The sequence below is a fragment of the Urocitellus parryii genome, chromosome 8 (genome assembly GCF_045843805.1).
Source record: "Urocitellus parryii isolate mUroPar1 chromosome 8, mUroPar1.hap1, whole genome shotgun sequence".
NCBI classification, from domain to species: Eukaryota; Metazoa; Chordata; class Mammalia; order Rodentia; family Sciuridae; genus Urocitellus; species Urocitellus parryii.
Window position 1 is genome coordinate 42,019,056 of NC_135538.1, and position 20,324 is coordinate 42,039,379.

Here is a 20,324-nt window from a genome sequence, read left to right on the forward strand (position 1 = left end):
GTGATCCTTTCCTAGATAAATATGAAAGATTTCATATTTATCATTCGAGAAAATGACCATGCACATTGCTGTGTATTTTAATTGAGCTTTTTCTGTTATGTGACATCCACATACCTTATTAGCAAATAACTGTCCTCGTAGGTTTAAGAGTCCCTGTTTGAGGATTTTTTTTCTTTTTCTTTTTCTTTTTCTTTTTTTTTTTTTTTTATACTGTGGATTCGACTCAGGGCCTTCTGCTACTCCCAGGCCTGAAAGAATATTTAGAAAAACATATTTTGCATTGATTTAGCAATAGTGTCTTAGAAATCCCAATTTTATTTTTTTCTCATTAAATTACTTTTAAAGTGACAAGGTTAATAAAACATATTTTTAATATATTGGGTAAGAAAAAATGTCAAGGTATGAGAGAATTCTATGTAGTAAACAGATGTTTTTACATTAGAATTGTCATTATCACTAAGTATTGTGACTATAGTTTAGCAAGATCATATTTTTTACCTAAGTTTGCAAGATTGGTCAGTATACATTTTGGAAACCTGAGGTAAAATTGATTTAGAGATTTCTAGAAGTATAATAATATATTTATTATTATAATAAATATATATTACAAGTATAGTAATTTGTTTATTCATTGTTTAGTTCTCATCCTTTAGGAAACTATAATAAACCCAGTTACTAGAAAAATTTAGAATGAGCAATGAACATGAATAGACTTCAATTAAAATAGAAATAAGTGGAGTGGTATTTATTATAATCCAAGACAAAGCTTTATTTTTCCTAGAGTATTTATAGTCCTGTGCTTTCTAGCACAATTAGATTGTGTTATGTCTGAAAATGTTAACACAGAAATGTCTGAAAGAAAATGGGCTGAATTGTAGCAGAATTTATACCAATTAAGCCTCATAAGGATATTCTAAAATATTTTATTAAATGTGATGTAGATTTTTGAGATCAGTTTATATTTCCTAAACAGGAAATTTAAACAGAGGAGATTGACCAGTATCTTTAGTGGTCAGGGTTTGGTAATGCTTTTTGAGTGAGGGTATTGGAAGGTCTAACTGGCATGTTTCAGGCCATATGCAGTCAGTTGATATGTGTTTTTTTTGTTTTTGTTTTTTTTTTGCTAGCTTGAAAAATAAGAGTAAAAGCAATATTTAGAAATTAGGAGAAAAATGTAACCAGTTTTTCTGGCTTTTTAAAAAACATTGAAAAATTAACAATTGACATATTTTTTAAGACAAGTGGCTGAGCCATGTCGAACGTTTCCGTTGAGTTGCTCCGTGTCTTATTTGGTTCATCATGGTCTCCTTTCTTTTTCTCTTGTGTATAGCTTGTTTTTCTTTACCTGTCTACTTTCTCTAACATCTGTGTTTCCAATCCCTGGAATAAATATAGGGATCTTTTGAAAGTCTCTTTCAGTCATTCAGGGCTTTCTTTTCATACAAAATAAATAGAATATTTTTCTACTTCCCGAATAATTTCTTAAGATGATGCAGTGGGAATATTTGATTTAAAAATCTGTAGTTACCTTTGATTTTTTGGATTAGATGTGGACTTCATAAGAGCCAGCAGATAGCATTGATAGTATCAGGATTACAATACACACAAAGCACCTAATTTTTCAGTACTATTTCTCTCAGTCTCATTGCAATGGTATTCTATCCTGGGCACCATAATAGAACAGCAGTACTTCTAGGATCTTGTGGGATACTACTGTGAATTTGGACAATAAAAAACCGACACAAGATAAATTGCTGGATGAAAATTTGGAATCTTGGGAACCCAAAGAATAGAATGGCCCACTTGAAGAACTCTCTCTTTTAATGAATTTAGGATTGAAGGCTTTCAGAGTTTTCCAGTGATTGATGTCAGTAGAGCATTCATAAAAGCCCAGGCAACCTAGTAGTCCTTGTATGGTAAAGGGTCTTACATCCCTGGAATTTTAGTTTTTAGAAGATTCTTTGGAAAGGAGCTGTAACGTCTTAAGGCAAGATTTACCTTTGAGGTGTTTGGATTCATTTAAATTGAAGATGAACCAAAACTTTTAAGCACTTGGAATATCTTCTGGAAAATATTATTAGAAAAAAAAGCATTTAGTTATTCAAGTTCTCAAAGAGTAGATGAAAAATATTTCTAGTATATTTGCTATTTACACCTGATGTTAAGTGGTGGTGATTTGTTTTTGATGTATCTTATTTTAGAGTGATATTCTCTTTATTAAGTTTTTATAAATTTTATAAATTATTAATTTTATTAATGGTCTTGTTATATGTCTTCCTGGCCTCAATTATAAAAATATCATTTGTATTGTCTACTGGTTGGGCTGTATGACAAAGTATACATAGAAATTATTTTTCTCAGTTAAATATTTCTCTTAATTGCTTGATTTTTGTCACAGAGATGGGGCTGATAAAATTAAGGAATAGGATAATTCTGCCTTTCCACAGGTCTGTAGAATTAATTTTTAGAGAGACTCTTCCTTCAATTTCAGAGACATAACTCAGGTTAGTTCCATCTTTGACTTGCTGCTGAATATCTCAGAGAAGAAAACTGGAAGAAAACTGGTGTGTTTGATTAACTTTGGGTAGAGGTGGTCAAGGTAGTTGCTAGGTAGTTCCAGTCTTCTATTTTCTTACATTCACCTTTCCTTTTCCCAGTGTTAACAGGCTGGATGTGGGATCACAGTGGTTGGGCTGAAATGATTATGTATTCTAGGATTTTTTCTCATTTTTAATAACATTTTAAAGAAATGTCAAATATTGTGATTCTTGCTATAGAATTCCTGGTCATGAAAGGAGGGTTGTAGTGAACATACACCTATTTTGCTTTTCAGATCTCATGATGTACATCTGCTAACTCTATCTTAGAGCCAGCTGTGGAGGAAGGATAGGAACTGTCAAATGTTACAAAATATAGAATGTATTCTCTTGAAAGCTGTATTTTTAAATCCCATTTTTTGCCATGTAAATTTCAAGTTTTGTGTAGAATGTGCAAAGGTTTGGCTTATAATTAGACATTCAGCAATAAGAAATAAGTTGTCATTAGAATGAGTTGGAACTTAGACATTTCTGGAATTTTTAAAACTTGAGGGAGTATAGTTATGTTAATAACATGGGTATTACAATAAGTGAATGAATTAGTAGCTCATTAATTTGATAGGGTTCTCAAAGTTTTGGAATCTGTGTCCACATTTATTTTACCTATCATTTGGTAAATAAAATAATAATAATAAACCGCCTAGCACAGGTTAGCATATCAGTCACTTACAAGTTAGTTTCTCACTTTCTTATATGCAAATAACATGGTTGGTAGTTTCTTGAGAATATTGAATGTAGCCTCATTTAAGTGGACATGCCCTGATAAAGGGATTTGATTAATTAGGTGTCTCATTCCAAGCAAGAGAATTTGTATTTGACCATGAAAAACACAGGCAGTCAATAATTAATTTTAAATTCAGCAAATACTTATTGAGATATTATGTAACATGACATGGTATGAGGTATTGATATGAGTAAAATAGCTGTAACTTTGAGTGAAATAGTGAAATCAGTAATTTTTTTTTTTTTTTTTTGGTACTGGGGATTGAACCTAGGGTTGCTGAATTACTGAGTCACCTCCCAAGTCCTCTTATTAATTTTAATTTTTTAATTTTTGAGACAGAGTCTTACGTAGTTGCTTAAGATCTCACTAAGTTGCTGAGGCTGGCCTTGAATTTTCGATCCTCCTGCCTCAGTGTACTGAATCACTGGGATTATAGGTATGTGCCAATACGCCTGGCAAATGAGTGATTTTTGAAGACCATTATGACTTTGGTGTTTAGGATGAATGTCAGAGAGGAAAGAGTAAAAGTGAAAAAATAAGCAAGAAGGCTGCTGTAGTCATCTCTGCATGAGATAATGTGATTTTATGCTGATTGATAGAAAAAAGGGGAGAAGTGATAAAAACAAGGGATGTGTAGGAAATGTTAACAAGTGTCGGTGACTGGATGGATCTGATGGATCTGATTAACGTGGAGACATTAATTAGACAGCATTCTTGATGTCAATTTAGGATTCTAAAAAAAGGCTCTTTAGTACCAGAAATGTGGTGAATAGCTGGAAAGAGGAGGTTAATTTTTGCTCTATATTTTCTTTTTATTCCTCCGCCCTACCTCTCTCTGTTCATTTTTTTTTCTTACAGAGGGGAATATAGAAAGAATAAAAGGCTCTATATATGGACATATAAATATAGCATAATATTATGTGGAATTTATTAAAAGACATTACATGAATATGGAACTAACTATTGAAATGTTTTGAAAGAATGAGCAAGTCCAATCTGATAGCCATTGATATAGGAAATGGAAAGATAAACTCTTCCAAAAGCTATATTTCTTTCTTCTTTTTTTTTTTTTAAAATTTATTTTTTCCTTTCCTTTTCTTTCTTTCTCTTTCTTTCTTTCTTTCTTTTTTTTTTTTTTTAAGAATAGGGAAAAAGAAGTCTTATTGCTTTGCAAAGGAGAATCACAGGGCACGGTTGTCCCAGAGGTTTAGATTCTGCCTATCAGGGGAAGGATTAGGGTGGTTTGAAAGGGGGGATGCAGAGGCAACATTCCACGTGTTCTCTGTCCAGAATTGTAATTCACTTGTTAATTTGGAAGATTGTCATTTCTTAGATCTTCTGGTGGTATCCCCAAAGTCTGAATTTCTTCCTTCCAGGGGTGAGTGTCTGCTCAAAGACAAATTATTCTGCCTACTATGGGGAAGAAGGGTAATCCTGTCCCCCTCCAAGACTAGTGACTGGAGGAGATTAGGGAGAGGGAGAGAAAGAGGAAGAGAAAGATACATGTCTATTTAAAAATAAATTGCAGTAGTACAGCAGAAAGGTCTATATTCAAAGCTTAAAGAGGGCCACTGTTACATTTCCCTACTGTCAGTTTCTACATTTCATTTCTACAGAAAAATGGACAATGACATTTCCAAGATGCTTTCTGCTGATAGAGAGTGAATTTGGGGGAACTGATCCAAAGTCTTTGTTCTCTATCAGATGGGGTGTGCACAGACACTTATGGGTATTTAACATCAAGGCAGTCTAGAGGTCTATGGTAGCAGTTGGTGGGTGACTGGACAAGGCATTCTTAGGGCAGGGATTGTCTAGATGGCCAAGGGTGTTGTGACTTTACTGCATTCAGTTTCCTTTTTCTTAAAGTGGATCAAGATGGAGCAACCACTACTCTTTAGGAAGAGAAGGCAGGAGTTTCCTGAAGGAAAAGGAGCTTTGACAGTTGCTGGGACTGTCCCTTAGACTCTCCTTTTTACTCATAGGAATAGCTCCTTTAGTTTGATCCGAGGCAAACTCATCTGTCTCTTAACTCACCAGCAGTGGCTCTCAACAAGTTCACTGGCCACCTTGCATCCTTAGCATTGAAGGGGGTTGCTTGGACAAGCAGACCTGCCCAAAAAAGCCAGAGTCTCAGGTCCCATTTGGGTCACCAATTTATTCCCTAAAGCTCTATCCTTGTCCTTGATGCTAATTCAATAACGAGGACACAGTTTTGAGGAAAAGGAAGACATTTTATTGCTTTGCTAGCAAAGGAGAAACATAGGGGACTTGCTGTCCCAGAGGCTGTGATTCTGCCCATCAAGGGGTACAGGGGATTTTTAAAAAGGTGCTTCAGAAGCTACATTTCATATGTTCTCTGGTTGGAGTTGTCCCAAATGCTTTATTTGAATTTAAGTGTAAAGTTTCTACTATGTGTAAAATATTACAGGTGATACACAAACAAGTGGATTTCTCCTACTGTCAAATATATAAAGAATATAAAAGTTGGTGTTCGTGTAAGTACTCTGTTTTGATCAGCACACATTATATACTTATTAAAACAGCATACTATACTATTTTAGTACTATGAATTTGTATTATTCGTTCTGAATTTAAAAAAAAGCCCTGAATTTATGGGGCCAAAGCCAAGCTAAGAATAAAGCAGATCATATAAGTACATATAAGACAAACTATTTTCTGAGTTCTAAATAGAGAGGGACAGAGTACTTTTGGGCTTGAGGGAAAAAAAAATCAGGTTTTGGTAAACAAAGGCTTTGTGAGGAAATAGCATTTTAGGTTGTAGAAGATGATCCTACTGAAGGAGGAGTGGTAGTAAAACACTGGTGAAGGTGAGTGTTAACAGAGATATTGAGATAGACAATAGGGAGGGTTGGACATGTATGGTGGTGAATGAGACATAAACCTTTTTTGATAAATTGGGGTCTCAAGAGGGATTTTTATATCATTGCAAAATGTATCTTAAATAATATGAGAGTAATAGCTACTGCTATTACAATAATAGCTACTGCTTATTGTTTGTTAAACTTAAGTGAGGCCCTTTGTTAGATGCAGAGCATATATAATCTAGAATCTTTTATAGTAGTTTCCAAAATAGATGCTTTTCATTTTGTAAATAAAAAAAAATGAAGCCTAAAGAGGATATATAATCTATACAGCCCCTAATAGCAGGTAAGATGAAATTAAAAACTGTTACTATGTGATTCCTAAAACTCCAACAGAATACCTTTGCTCTAAAATACTGGGATTGATACTGGTCTATTAATTGAAAAAATTATCAGTTAATATAGAGGATTATAAAATAATCCTACATATTTTAAATATAATACAACTAACATTTCCCAATGTTTGCATCAGTACTATTTCCTTTAGTAGGAATTTTCTGATTGACATTCCAAGAACTTTAAGATCTTTCATAAGCTATTTGAATATAGCATCTGTCTGGATAGGTGGTTTTCTTTTTCTTTTTTTTTTTTTTTATGATACTGGGGATTGAAACCAGGGCCTTGTGCATGTGAGGCAAGCACTCTACCAACTGAGCTACATCCCCAGGCCCCTGGATAGATGGTTCTTAAAGTGGATCATCAGCATCAGCCTCAGCATCAGCTGATAATTTGTCCCATCCTATTTCTACTGAATCAACAGTTCTGAGAGTGGGACCCAGCAATCTGGGTTTTAACAAGCGTTTTGGATGATTATGGTAAGAAGAGAAAGAGAAGAATAGAGGAAGAATTTATAGGATTATAGAACTTGCTAACTAATTGGATATAAGATGCAATGGAGAAGACTGTTGTTAAAACTGAGACTTTATATACAGTTGTCTGTTTAAATAATGATGGCAGAAATAACAGAAATATGTAAATTGGAGAGAAGGTGGTTTGTGAGTGGGTGGGTAGGATGATATATTTGGCTTGTGCTACAGCTGGACCTGGTGCTCAGGCCTTTTTGACTCTGAGCCTGTACTTTTACTATAATACCACATAGCTTCATGTCAAGTATCTCTACTTTATTATTAAGGCCTGGAGTGTCTCTGTCAGGCCTGCCACTTACAGTACTGAGGCTGCCATGGGGGTTCCAGGAAGCAGCAATGTGTTTAGGGATAATCAGAACTGAGTAAAATAGAGAATCTCAATCAGAAACAGTGTGGAAGATGAAATCCTTTTGCTATTTTGCTAAGTTGGCTGTTCTTTATAGGCATCAGTCATTTAATAAATAGTGGACTGAAAACTATATGGTGAATACCATAAAGGGCTCATGAATGTAGGAAGTAAATTATTCAGGATCTCCTTGATCTTCTTAACTACACATATATGAGGCTCTTATTCAATTACATGTCTTGTGGATTGTGACATTTACAAAATTGACTCATTCTAAATTAGCTTTGTCATTTGAGAGGCTGTAGAAATGTTAACATTTCTAAATATGATGTTAATCTTAATTATTGTCCTTTACTTTTAGTAAATGTTTCATAAAATAATTCTTTGTAGAACTTTATTTTCTCATATTTTCTAGATTGTTTGAATTTACAAACTAATTTTAATATTAACATCAGCCTAACTATATGAAGAAAAATATCCAGTATATTGAATTATGTGGGATACTTCTCTCTATAAAAATAGATAAGAACTTTTTAGGTGGTATTTAATTCAATTACTACTTTAAAAATATACACAAAAACTTTCTGTTTTAGTGATGGGAACATAACTTTTTCCTATTTATTCTTTCATAATTCCTGTTTCCTAGTTAAGTTTTTATCAGCCTGAATAATTATCCAACAACTGCATTACCTTCTTTTCAATATCACATGTCAGACATAAGAGCATAAAGAAGAAATGAGGTACTAGGTTTGGGATGCCTCTAAGATTTGCTTCTCCTTCTGTGACATTAGCTTCCCTCCCCAAGGTTATTTTTATTTTATTTTTTTTAAGAAAGGAGAAACTAAAGTTTATTTTTTAATTTTTTAAATTATTAGTTGTTCAAAACATTACAAAGCTCTTGACATATCATATTTCATACATTTGATTCAAGCGGATTATGAACTCCCATTTTTACCCCGTATACAGATTGCAGACCCAAGGTCATTTTTAAATCATGATCTTTGCTAAGTATCTCAGAAAAAAACAAAGCAAAACAAAATTCTCGATAAGCTGAATGATTTATAATGAATGATCAATTTAATTCTAGTTTAAGGTAAGAAATCTGTATATGTTATAGACTTTTCTGTACTAACTTTTTTTTCTGGATGTTATTAATAATTGAACTTCTATACCAAATTTATTTTCTAAATATTTCTTTCAGCTATGAATTTGTGAAATACCTTAGACAGCACATATGCAACACTTTGGGATCTATTATTGAAGAAGAAATGGAAAAATGCATATCTGATCAGAATCAGAGTGAGGAATCAGGCTATGACACTCTTGTACAGCATGTTGCTAGAAAAATTCACTACTCTAAAGAGTGAGTATGCCCCTGGTAATATTTTAAAGTAACTTTTCTTTCAACTGGGCTTTGAGATAGCATTACTAACCCATCTCTATCCCTGCCCAAAAATCTTTTTCCCACATAGCACCTCTTAGCAGCCAAAATGATGCTTTAAAACAGTGAATCAGTGTGTGACACTGTCTCATTCAGAACTCTCCACAAGCTTCCCATTTTCTTCAGAGTAAAATGCAGAGGTCTTTCTGTAGGCAACCAGAACCACCATCAGCCTTCTCCCTGTCTTCCTTACTTGTTACCATGTGTCCCCTCTTACTGCACCAGCTATCTCATCTTGCTCTTTCTTAGCAAGCGAACTAGGCCATCCCTCAGCAATTTGAACTCTTGCTGCTTCTGTTATCTAGATTGCCTTTCCCTAAATATTTGTATGACTTGCTCCTTCACATTTTTGGGGTCTTAGTCTTCTTTTTGGAGCTCTTTGTTCACCTCTCTGCTTAAGTCAGTATTTTTCCTGTTACTTTCTTTCTCTCTCACTTTCCTTAATTTTCCTTTTAGCTCTTTTGTCATACTGTTTTATGAAGGATTAAATGTGCTTCCAAGCTTTACAAAGATAAAATTAAATTGGATTAAATCCAAGCTTTACAAAGATAATTTTATCTTTTGTTTCTATAACCTAATGCTTAGAAAATGACTGATACATTCTAGGTGCTTAATTGGTATTTGTTGAAGGAATTAATAAAGTATCTTTTGCCAGAATAATCAGTTTTCTGTATGGATTATTGTGGTTTAGATGTAGTGTGTTCCCCAATGGTGTTGGAACTTTGGTCACCAATGAGGTAGTATTAAGAGGAGATAGAGCATTCAAGAGGTGGGGCTTAGTTGCAGGGTAATTAGGTTATTTTGGATGCTGCCTTCAGAAGGGAATAAGGAAGTTTTTATGGGATCCTATATCTGTAGGGAGAGAGTTGTCATAGAAGAACAAGACTGGCCCCCCTCCACTCTCTGGCTTCCTTTTTTGCCATATGATTCCTGTTTCATGCACTCTGACCATTGTGATATCATCTACCAAGAGGTATTTATTAAAGCAGAAGCCTGTGCCAAGATCATGAGCCTCCAAAATTGAAAAATATAAACTTCTTTTCTTTACAAAGTACCTAGCCTCAGGTATTATTATCATAGAGGAAAACAGTCTAATACACTGATATTTGAAATAATTCTGGCTTTAACAATAATTTTTTTCTTTCCCCTTATCAACCTTAGACTCATCACATATTTAATGAGTAACTACTATATATTATATGTTAGATCCTGGAGCTATAAAGATGGATAAGATGTTTTCTACTTTTCTATAATCCATAGCATAATGGGGAGTTTTGATATTACACTGCAATAGAAACTTGAATAATTTTTTTATATGATAGTTTTTTATGTGATAATGCAGAAGTATTTGCATACAGGGAGGGTAGGTGGATCTGCTCAATGGATTCATGTAAGGTCCCAGGTTCCTTTTATTTTGTCATTACCTCATACCCTATGGCAGGGGTTGGTAAGGGCCATCTAATAATTATTTTAGGCCTTTCCAGCTGTTGTAGTATGAAAATTCCATAGATGATATATAAATGTGTATGTGTGCCTATAAAACTTTATTTTCAAAACTAAGTGAAAAGTCAGTTTAGGTTCATAGGACATATTTTGCCCACCATAGTATCAGAGACATTGGCATATGTACTTGATCTTATGTTATCTACTTCATTTAAAATATTAAATCTGACTTATTTTTTACAACCTCTATATTCTTTTTAAAAAATTTTTTAGTTGTAGAGGGATATAATACCTTTATTTTATTTTTTTATTTTTGTGTGGTGCTGAGGATCAAACCCAGTGCCTCACATGTGCTAGGCAAGTGCTTTAGCATTGAGCTACAACTCCAGCCCAAATCTGACTTATAATTAATAAATTTTTAACAATAAGTTTGGACAGGATCTCTTCCTCTTTGTAACAACTGATTTCATTGTTTAAATAAATGTGTTATTACTTGAGCAAAGTGATAGTGTATAGGTATAAATACATTTAGTAAATTTATCCTTCTAATGTATGTCACATAAAACCATACAGATTAAGGTTTATTTCTTGACTTGGAGAAAAAACAAAAATGTATCTGTCTTTTGGATATTATAATTCCTAGTAGCTTGTTGCTAGAAGTCTTATTAAACTTATACTAAAAGGAATACTAAAATACTTTATTAGATAATTAAAGTATTTTATTGATAAGAATAGAGTTTTATATGATACTGTTAGGAAATTACTTTTTTATATCTGGATAAACTATTTAATTTTCTTGTGTTTTAGTTCACCCTTGTGTAAAAATTAATACAATAATAACTACTTTACAAAGATTTTAAATGACTTAATGATTGTTTGACTTGTGCTTTATGAACCATGGATGAAAGACTTTAAATTGTACAGTGTATTATTTTCTTTCAATTTTTTTGGTGATTCTTTAGCAATTACTTAGGGCTAATGTGGCAATAGTGCATCTATTAACAACATTTTTACTGAAATGATTACAAAGTGTTTTCCTAAGTTAACATTTTGTTATTTGCCTTTTAAATAGATGTTTGCACATGGAAGAATTCATTTGTATGCCCTGTCATATATTACTTATATAGTGAGTGGACATACTTACCGTGTAGATTTTTATTGTTGATTGGTGTGCTTTTTATATGGGAGCTTTGTCTTCCTGTAGTCCTTATTTTATAGTTCTTGAAGGATTAAGGGTATTTACTTAGTGGTATTTACAGTCTATCCTGGATCTGTTTTTTATTAGCTCTTCCAAAGCTGCAATGGCTCCTGTTCATTTAACTCTTAATTTTGAAGTGCTCTAGTTTTTTTTTTTTTTTTTTTTTTTTGGTGGTGCTAAGGATTGAACCCAGGGCCTTGTGAGTGCAAGGCAAGCACTCTTCCAACTGAGCTATAACCCCAGCTGCTAGTTACTTTTAATTCATTAATAAATTATTACTCTGTTTTTCCCTCTGGCCATTTTTGTTGGTATTAATTTCAGAAGAATTTGTTTGTCTTTGTAAGAAGATATGTTGAAAGCATTTATATCTAAATCAAATTTCAGTTTTTTAATGGATTTTAATCACCCTTAATCTTACTCTCTATATCACTGAGATTTATTTTTATAGTTCTTGATTAAATCACAAAACTTTAAGGGACAGGAACTTTATATTCACACAGCCAGACCTAACTGCAAAGGAGGCTGGACAGTGTAATTTTAACTATAGTCCAATTACTGTGGAAGGAGAGAGCAACTTTTGGTGGATAGGTATTGATAGCTATCAGGGCATATTTTGTTTCCCTGTTTATTGCTGCCCAGACTCTAAGAGGGGGAAACTGGGCCTTTTGTCTCAGTAATCCTATATATATGTTGTTTTCAGTTTAGTCTAATGAGTGTCTCAGAACTCTATTTTGCATTTTATATCCCTTTACCTTTAACTAGTAAATTCCCTGAACTCTTACCTCTATTACATTACTTTTCTATATGTCACCGCCTCATACCCCTCCCTATATTGTTCCTAACCTACTTTCATTACTTTTTGTGTTTCTCATGATTTCTGGTAATTTAGAAATATATATTATATAAAGTTGCTTATAGCTCTGTATTATATACACATATTGTTAAATCTATATTAAATACATTTTTATTTAATTATATATTATACAAATTATACATTTTTATATAGATATGTGATTTCTAAAATATATAATTTAAAATGTGGGTTAGTCAGGTTTCCTTCCTGCAAAACATATGTGAGATTGATCTGCTTATAAACAGAAAAGGTTTATTTTGGTTTATAGTTTTGGAGGTTTCAGTCCATGGTTGATTGGCCCTGTTGCTTTTAGTCCTATGTTGAAGCAGTATATCATGGTGGGCACACATAGTGAGGAAGCCCATTCACCTTAAGGCTGGAAGCAAAGAAGTGAGAGCAATTGACCAGGGTCCCCCATTCCTTTCAAGGGTTAGGGTTAGGGTTAGGGTGACCTAAGACTTCCAGCTATGCCCCACCTCTTATAGGTTCCACTATCCCCTGATTGTGCCATCGATGGTGATCAAGCAAGCCTTTAACACATAGGCCTTTGGTGGTGTTGGAAAAATGTGTCTTATGAATGTATATGATAATTGCCCCCAAAGTGGGGGCTGGGGATGGAGTTTATTGGTAGGCACTTGTCTAGCATGCATGAGGCCCTGGGTTTGATCACTAGCACTGCCAAACAAATAAAATTTCAATCTATTATTTTTATTCAAATTCCTTAGCCTAGCTTTTTTTTTTTAATTTTAATTTCTTATTCATTCTTTTTAGTTAGACCTAGGCTGGCTTTATTGCTCTTGTGAGATAGAGTATTTATTTTCCCTTTGATGAATGCAATTACAGTGACCACTTGACCAGATTTATAAGTAAAAAAGTTTTTTGCTGTGCTTATTTTCCTCATGTATTTCCCTTATTATAATGACAAATACGTGTCTAGAGCTTTATAGTTTCAAAGCCTTTTCAGATATTTATTTTCATTTATTTATTGCCATGCTATATGAAATAGTTTAGCCAGATTGTATTCATTTTATGTCCTTTTATAGCTGAGGAAATTGAGACTTTTTTTATATGAAGTCAGAACTGGTTGGCAAATGAGTTAGGATTACAATACAGAATTTCTAATTATAAATTTAGTATTCACTGTGTTTATATATAAATCTTTGTGCCTTTTTTGTTTTAAATACAGAAATGTCATTGTTCCAGGTCACACATTCTTCATTTGTGAAATAAAGGCTGGACTTTATGGTTCTTTCTAGATCTAAAATTCTACTTCTAGGGCTTTTTGGGATCTCAGCTTAAAATTAACATGAATACTTGAGAGGTTTTACTTGAATTATAGAGTAATTTATTGTGAGTTGTTTTTCAAGATTTTAAGACCATTAGAGTGGAAAGAGATCTTAGAAGTTATCCAGTTCAAACTGTTGTCATCTTCAGAAATCCCTTTCCTAACATTCCTGTTTAATGGATTCTCCAGCTTGTGTTTGAAAGGACCCTAAGACAGCCACATTCTTACCTTGGTCTTGAAGTAGGCCTTAGGTATGAAGGAGGTATGAAGTACAGATAAGAGAAAGGAAGAACAAATAAAGGAAAGTAGGATAGAGAAAGAGATAAGACTAGGGATAAAGGTGAAGTGTAAAATAATTTTGAGTTTTGGTAAGGCTATTAACAGTTTATCTTGTTGCTAGTAATTTGAACACATATCATCGGAACATATTGCCTGAGATATCTTGACTTTGTTGTGTTGGTTTATATAACTAGATGAAAACCCATGAAATAGCACTTTTTGGATTCCCTATTAATTTTTATTCTTTTCTTGTTATATCTGTTTTTTTTCTGTAAGAAATATTAAGTTTTTTGTTTTCACTGTGCCATTAAAGGGGCTTTCTTTTTTTTTTAATAGAGAAAATAATCAGGTAGTTTAACTTAAGTGACTTTTAATTTCTGTTGATAATCTTCTCTTATTAAGACTACTTTGAATTTGAAGGTATAAAGAAATCATGTGTTCCCTGAATAATGTTATGATGGTAGTGGTGGAGTCTATGATTAACAAGTTTGAAGAAGATGAAATACGAAGTCAGGAGAGGCAGAAAAAAGTCCAAGTGGAGAAGAGCAGTAGTTACTGCACAGATAATTGTTCTGATAGTGATTCATCATTCAATCAGGTGGGTTGTTCAGTTTTGTATTTATATTTGGAAATGGTGTTTAATAATCACTAGCTTCAATAAATTTATTAGCCAGATTTTATACTTTCTAACTTAAAGATTCAGAAGAAAAATAAAGAACAAAATAACCTAGTAGTAAAGTTTTAGTTCATGAAATACCACCTTATAGAATTATGTTTTGTGAATAGTTGTGTCATGTCTGAGATAATTCTTAATGAGGTGAAAAAATTAATCTTAGATTTTTTAGTAGTAAGAGTTGAAACAAATTAAGCTTTAGTTCAAACATCTTATTCTTAATTAATCCTTATTAAAGTTTAAATTATATTATGTGATAGAGATAAAACATTTCTCCTGTACGTTTTCTGAAATGATGATTACTATGAATTCTTACCTTTAAAACATTAAACTTTTTTTAGTGTTAAAATATTTGAGATTTTACATTTTATCCAACCAGGGTCTGAGGCACCTTGTCATTTGGCCACAGTAAAGATAAGAGAAAGGCCTATGGCTATATTAGCCCTAATAGAAAACAAGGAAAACTAGACTAGAGCCCATGTGCAAGGAACTTCCACACATCGACTTTTAGGCCAAAAGAAGTCTGACTGACTAGGGGTGTAATTAAGTTGTAGAGTCCTTGCCTGAAATGTGTGAGGACCTGGGTTCAATCTCTGTGTCTGCAAAGCCTATTTGACCTTAGTGTAGTCCTAACTGATGGAGGGAAATATTGACACCTAATTAGCTCTACCTTAAAGACATAATTACAAAGTAGATCCTAACCATATTCCAGAAAATGATTTGAGAAGTTTGGATGAAACATGAAAAAAATCGTCTGTATTGGTCACAGTTGGGACTTCATGATTGAAGGAAAAAATGGTTCTTTAAGTATTTGAAGCAGAACTTAAAGGTTGCTGTGCTTTAGCTACTATTGCATCTTAGCAGGAGAGATTGTGCTGAGTTGTGAACTTTACAAGTCAGGTTGGTTATGTGATGTGATGCAAGATGTGACAAGACTGTGAATTTTCTTCATGCCCAAATCATTCCTTGCTGATGGATTAACTGGAAAAAGGTGGGGTATAGAGATTTTAATTTATTGCAATCAAATGAGTGGTTTAATAGATTTGCTGAGCTGCTTCTTCAGATCAAAGACTTTTTGGAATTGAAAGAGGAAACCCAACTTTAGAACTCAGGTTATTAGTAAGATGTGCTGACTTATTTGGTGAACTGTATGACTAAACTGACATTGGACCCACAACTGAAAAAAAACTGGAGCGTTATTAATTTCAAGAAGTACAAGTATTTAGATCTAAATAAGCTTGATTGAGTTAGCTAGGAGTTAAGCTATTTTAATTCTCAAATATTAAATTATTTCTAGTTGTTAGAATCATAGGTTTTTGAAGAAATGTAAAGCTGTGTTGGAAATAAAGCCATCATTTTAGAATAGATTCCTATCTTTTGTTTTGTTTTGATTCTTAAGACATCATGCTTTAAGTTTCTGTGTCTTTGTTTGGGATGTCCACAGGTTATAAGTTTTCAGTTTGTGCCCTATGAAGATGACTATTTCAGAAGGGACTAATTGAGTTGAAAATGAATTCTGCCCATTAAGAAAGCATGGGATGGGTTGGGGACATAGCTCAGTTTGGAAGAGTGCTTGCCTTGCATGCACAAGGCCCTGGGTTCAATCCCCAGTACTAAGAAAAAAAAAAGAAGGCATGGGATGCCTTGACTTTTGGGAAGAAATGTATGAGTGCTAGAACATTCTGGAAAGCTCTTTCAGTGTGGGCAAACTCTTAAGAGATATTTGGGTATGCCTTTACTTACCAGTAAAGAGACTTTCTTGTAATTGATTGGAGAGGCTGAGTGAATATGTTAAGAATTGAAAAGGAGTTTAAAAATATAATAGTCATTCATTCTGAAATCAAGAATTGAGGCCAGAACTTATGCCTGACTCCATATATTCATCTTGATATGACCCTGTCTTCCACATTATCAGGTGAAATATGTTTTTTTTTTTTTTATTCCCATGATATTAGTGATCAACAAGTGGGCCTCTGGGCAGCTACCCTCTCCATTGTATAGTATGTCCAGGAATTGCCTGTGAGCAAACTAATCAGTGATGAGAATAGCCTAAGGAAATAAGGATATTTTTTCTTGAGATTTGCAGTGAAAAGCATCTTGTGAGTAGGTGATTAGGAACAATGTGCATCATTTGGCCACAGACCTCCACCTATGAGAAAGGTACCCATCAGTCCATGATTACCCATGCTTTTATAAACTTTCCCTAAATTAGCCACCCTGTAAGTTAGCACTTTAGGATGAGATGGTCCTCCATTTTCCCGTCAGCTAGCTTATCATAATACAATCTTCTCTCCACCCTTTGCCTTTCTACTTTAGATTCCATGCTGTAATGAGGTGACCTAGCCTCTGTGTGGTAACAATTCCATTAAATGCTGACCTTACTGATTCCTTCAAAATTGTTACTTGATCTGAACTTTAAAAAAGTCTGAATTTTTCTGTGGATAACATTTTATTCATAATTTTGATGTTGTTATTTTGATACCACTTGCATTTTGTGAAAACGTCTTTTATTTCATTATTATTTTAAAATCTGCAACCTGAATATATATGAATTTTCGATTCATTTTTTGAAAAACAGCAGTGTATCAGTATATGTTGGAGGATATTTAAGAATAGCGGGGAGATCCTGGTTTTTATCATTAGATGTAAATGAGCAATGGATTTAGTATTGTGCTTAAAACTGAAGACAATGCTTTAAAGTTAAAAGTGTCATTACTATCTATCTGTTGTTGGGGCTACTGCCATGCAGTGGTCCCTGTGCTTGTCTTTATATTCATTATAGGAGTTACTAGTTCTTCACAGGAAAAAGTGAGGCTTAATAGGTGAGTAATTTGCCTAAATTTGAATTGCTAAGTTAGGAATGGATCTTGAATTAGGACTGGCTTCTCTCCCTCCAAAGTCTGTTCACCTTATTTTTTGCCACACTTTATAGGGTTGGTTGCTTTGAGAATTTAATGATTTAATAGAAATCATTTTGAACAATAGCTGGCGTGTATTAAGCCCTTATAATAGTATTTGCTTATTATCATTGTCATCAGAATTATGTGGTCTTGTCTTTTTAAAGAATAGAAAAGAAGTTGCTAGGCACGGTAATGCATATCTGTAGTCCCAGCACTTTGGGAGGCTGGGGAAGGAGAAGTGAGAGTTCAGAATCACCCTCAGCAGCTTATTGAGGCCTTAAGCAATTCAGTGAGACCCTGTCTCTAAATAAAAATATAAAAAATGGCTGGGGATGTGGCTCGGTGTTTAAGTGCTGTTGGGCTCAATCCCTGGTACCAAAAAAAACCCAAAACATATTAAAGCATGAGTTATCATTAGGCCTAATAATTATATATTTATCATTTTTAATTTCTATATTGGTATTGTTTGGACAACAACAATAGATATATTTTTTGACCAGTTATATGTTTAATGGCTTATATAGTTTGCATACCCATACATTTAAGATAGAAGAAATTTCCAGAGTAAATTTTAATTATGAGGGTGATTTAATTTTTTTAAAATCTAAAGTGTAGTAATTGAACAAAGTGAATATTTTTCAGTATGTGTTGTAACCAAGTAAGTGACTACAAAATATGTGTAAAAAACCAGAATGAGTGTTCTATTTGCAGTCTTTATGTATCCTGCATCTGACAGACATGTATCCAAAAGGAATATTTAAAACAACTGAAATGTGTTCATGTGAACACATTGTCTGTCTTTGCTAGTTAAATTGCCATAACAGTTAACTGCAATTGTATATTTATGTCTGTTAGCTTACAAACAATAATATAAAAAAGATTATAGCATAGGTCACCTTTAAGATAGGTATTAGACTCATTTTGATGTCTCATGTAATAAAAATTATTTCATTACTTAAAAATAATTTTAAAGAGAATTTTGTAATTATGTTTAAGAAGATAACTGAAGGGATGAGTAGTTTGAGGCTATTCCAACTACATAAGCATTAAAGTTTATGCTTTATTTTCCTGTGGTGTTGGAGATCAAACCCAGGGCCTCACACTGAGTTAGGCAAGCACTCTGTACCCCAGGAAATGATTGTGGATCATCATGATCTACTCGAAGTCAAAGAACTGGGTAAGAACACCTCAGGATAACATAGATAATGAAAAGAGAGGGCCCTAATATAGGTGCGAATGTGCCTTCTGATAATTTTGTGACCTGGAGAAGTAATTTAACCTCTTTGGCTTTCATTTTTCTCATATTTCAGAGACTTTGTAAATTGAGGTAGAATAGTGCTTGCTACATAATAGATATGAAATTACAATTGTTAATATTATTTTTGTTATTTTTAGAGATCTTTTAATATGTGTATTTAAACTGTTTTAGGGAAAAAGACTTTTTCTTTCAAAATAGCTTATGTTCTATGAACTTTTTTCTAAATGTTAATTTTTACTTCAGGAATTTTTTCACAAAAGAACTATGGAAAAATGCTAAGAAAAGCATAGGAAAGGGAACACAAAGTTCAATCAGGGTTATAGCTATGTGTAGGTACTATTTGTGCCTTTTTATTAATGTGGTTTTATTTTTCTGTTTTGTTCATCACACAATTCTGGGTATACAAGATTCTGGTTATTATTTTTTTTATCTTATAATATTCTACACATTGCAATTGCTTATCAAATAATAACTGTCATATACAGGAAGGTACACTGTTCTACTGGGACATTGAATTCTCATTAAAACCTCGGGAAACAGGATTCCAAGTTTGCTGCCAAGTCAAAATAGATCAATCTTTTCTCTTGTTCAGAATGCATACTGTGCTGGAAATTATGTTAACGATCATTTATAGCAGTAGTTCTGAAAGTCTATGGAATTCCTGTGTGTTCTGTTGATTGTGTTACAGAGTTACAAATTTTGTCAAGGAAAATTACAATTGATTTTAGACCAGCTGGATCCTGGGCAACCCAAAGAGGTAAGTTTTAAGGACAGCTGTCAAATTTAGTCAGATACCATATATCTATTTATTTTAAATTTTAATTTGTTTTAATTAGTTATACATGACAGTAGACTGCATTTATGCACTTTGATATATATATATATATCTATATATATATATATATGATATAATTTCTCATTTTTCTGAGTGTACATGTTGTAAAATCACATTGGTCATGCAGTCACACATATACATAAAGCAATAATGTCATTTCTGTTTCGTTTTACTATCCTTCCTATCCCCTCATCCTGTCTCCTCCCCTCCCTTCACTTCCCTCTACCTAATCTAAGGTAACTCTATTCTTTTCTAGTGTCCCCCACCCCAGCCCCTTAGTGTGAATTAGCATCTGCATATTAGAGAAAACATTTGGCCTTTGGTTTTTTGGGGATTGGCTTATTTTGCTTAGCATGATATGCTCCAACTCCATCCATTTATTGGCAAATGCCATAATTTCATTCTTTAAAGCTGAGTAATATTCCATTGACTATATATACCACATTTTCTTTATCCAATCATCTATTGAAGGACACCTAGGTCGGTTACATAGTTTACCTATTGTGAATTGATCTGCTATAAATATTGAGGTGGCTCCATTACTGTTGTATGCTGATTTTAAGTCCCTTGGGTGTAGATCGAGGAGTGAGATAGCTGGGTCAAATGAAGGTTCCATTCCAAGTTTTCTGAGGAATCTCCATAATGATTTGCATAATGGTTGCACCAATTTGCCGTCCCACCAGCAATGTATGCATGTACTTTTTTCCCCACATCCTTGCCAACATTTATTGTTGCTTGTAGTCT

The 20,324-nt window shown here is 33.4% G+C and overlaps 1 protein-coding gene across 1 annotated transcript in view; it reads left to right on the forward strand.

Annotated features, from left to right (window-relative positions):
• Tbc1d32 (TBC1 domain family member 32) overlaps positions 1 to 20,324 on the forward strand; it is a 195,664-nt gene that overhangs the window by 3,974 nt on the left and 171,366 nt on the right. The window contains exons 3-5 of the mRNA XM_026394083.2: positions 8,617 to 8,778; positions 14,335 to 14,512; positions 19,434 to 19,502. Of these exons, the coding sequence (XP_026249868.2) occupies positions 8,617 to 8,778; positions 14,335 to 14,512; positions 19,434 to 19,502 (409 nt within the window). The remainder of the gene's footprint in view (positions 1 to 8,616; positions 8,779 to 14,334; positions 14,513 to 19,433; positions 19,503 to 20,324) is intronic.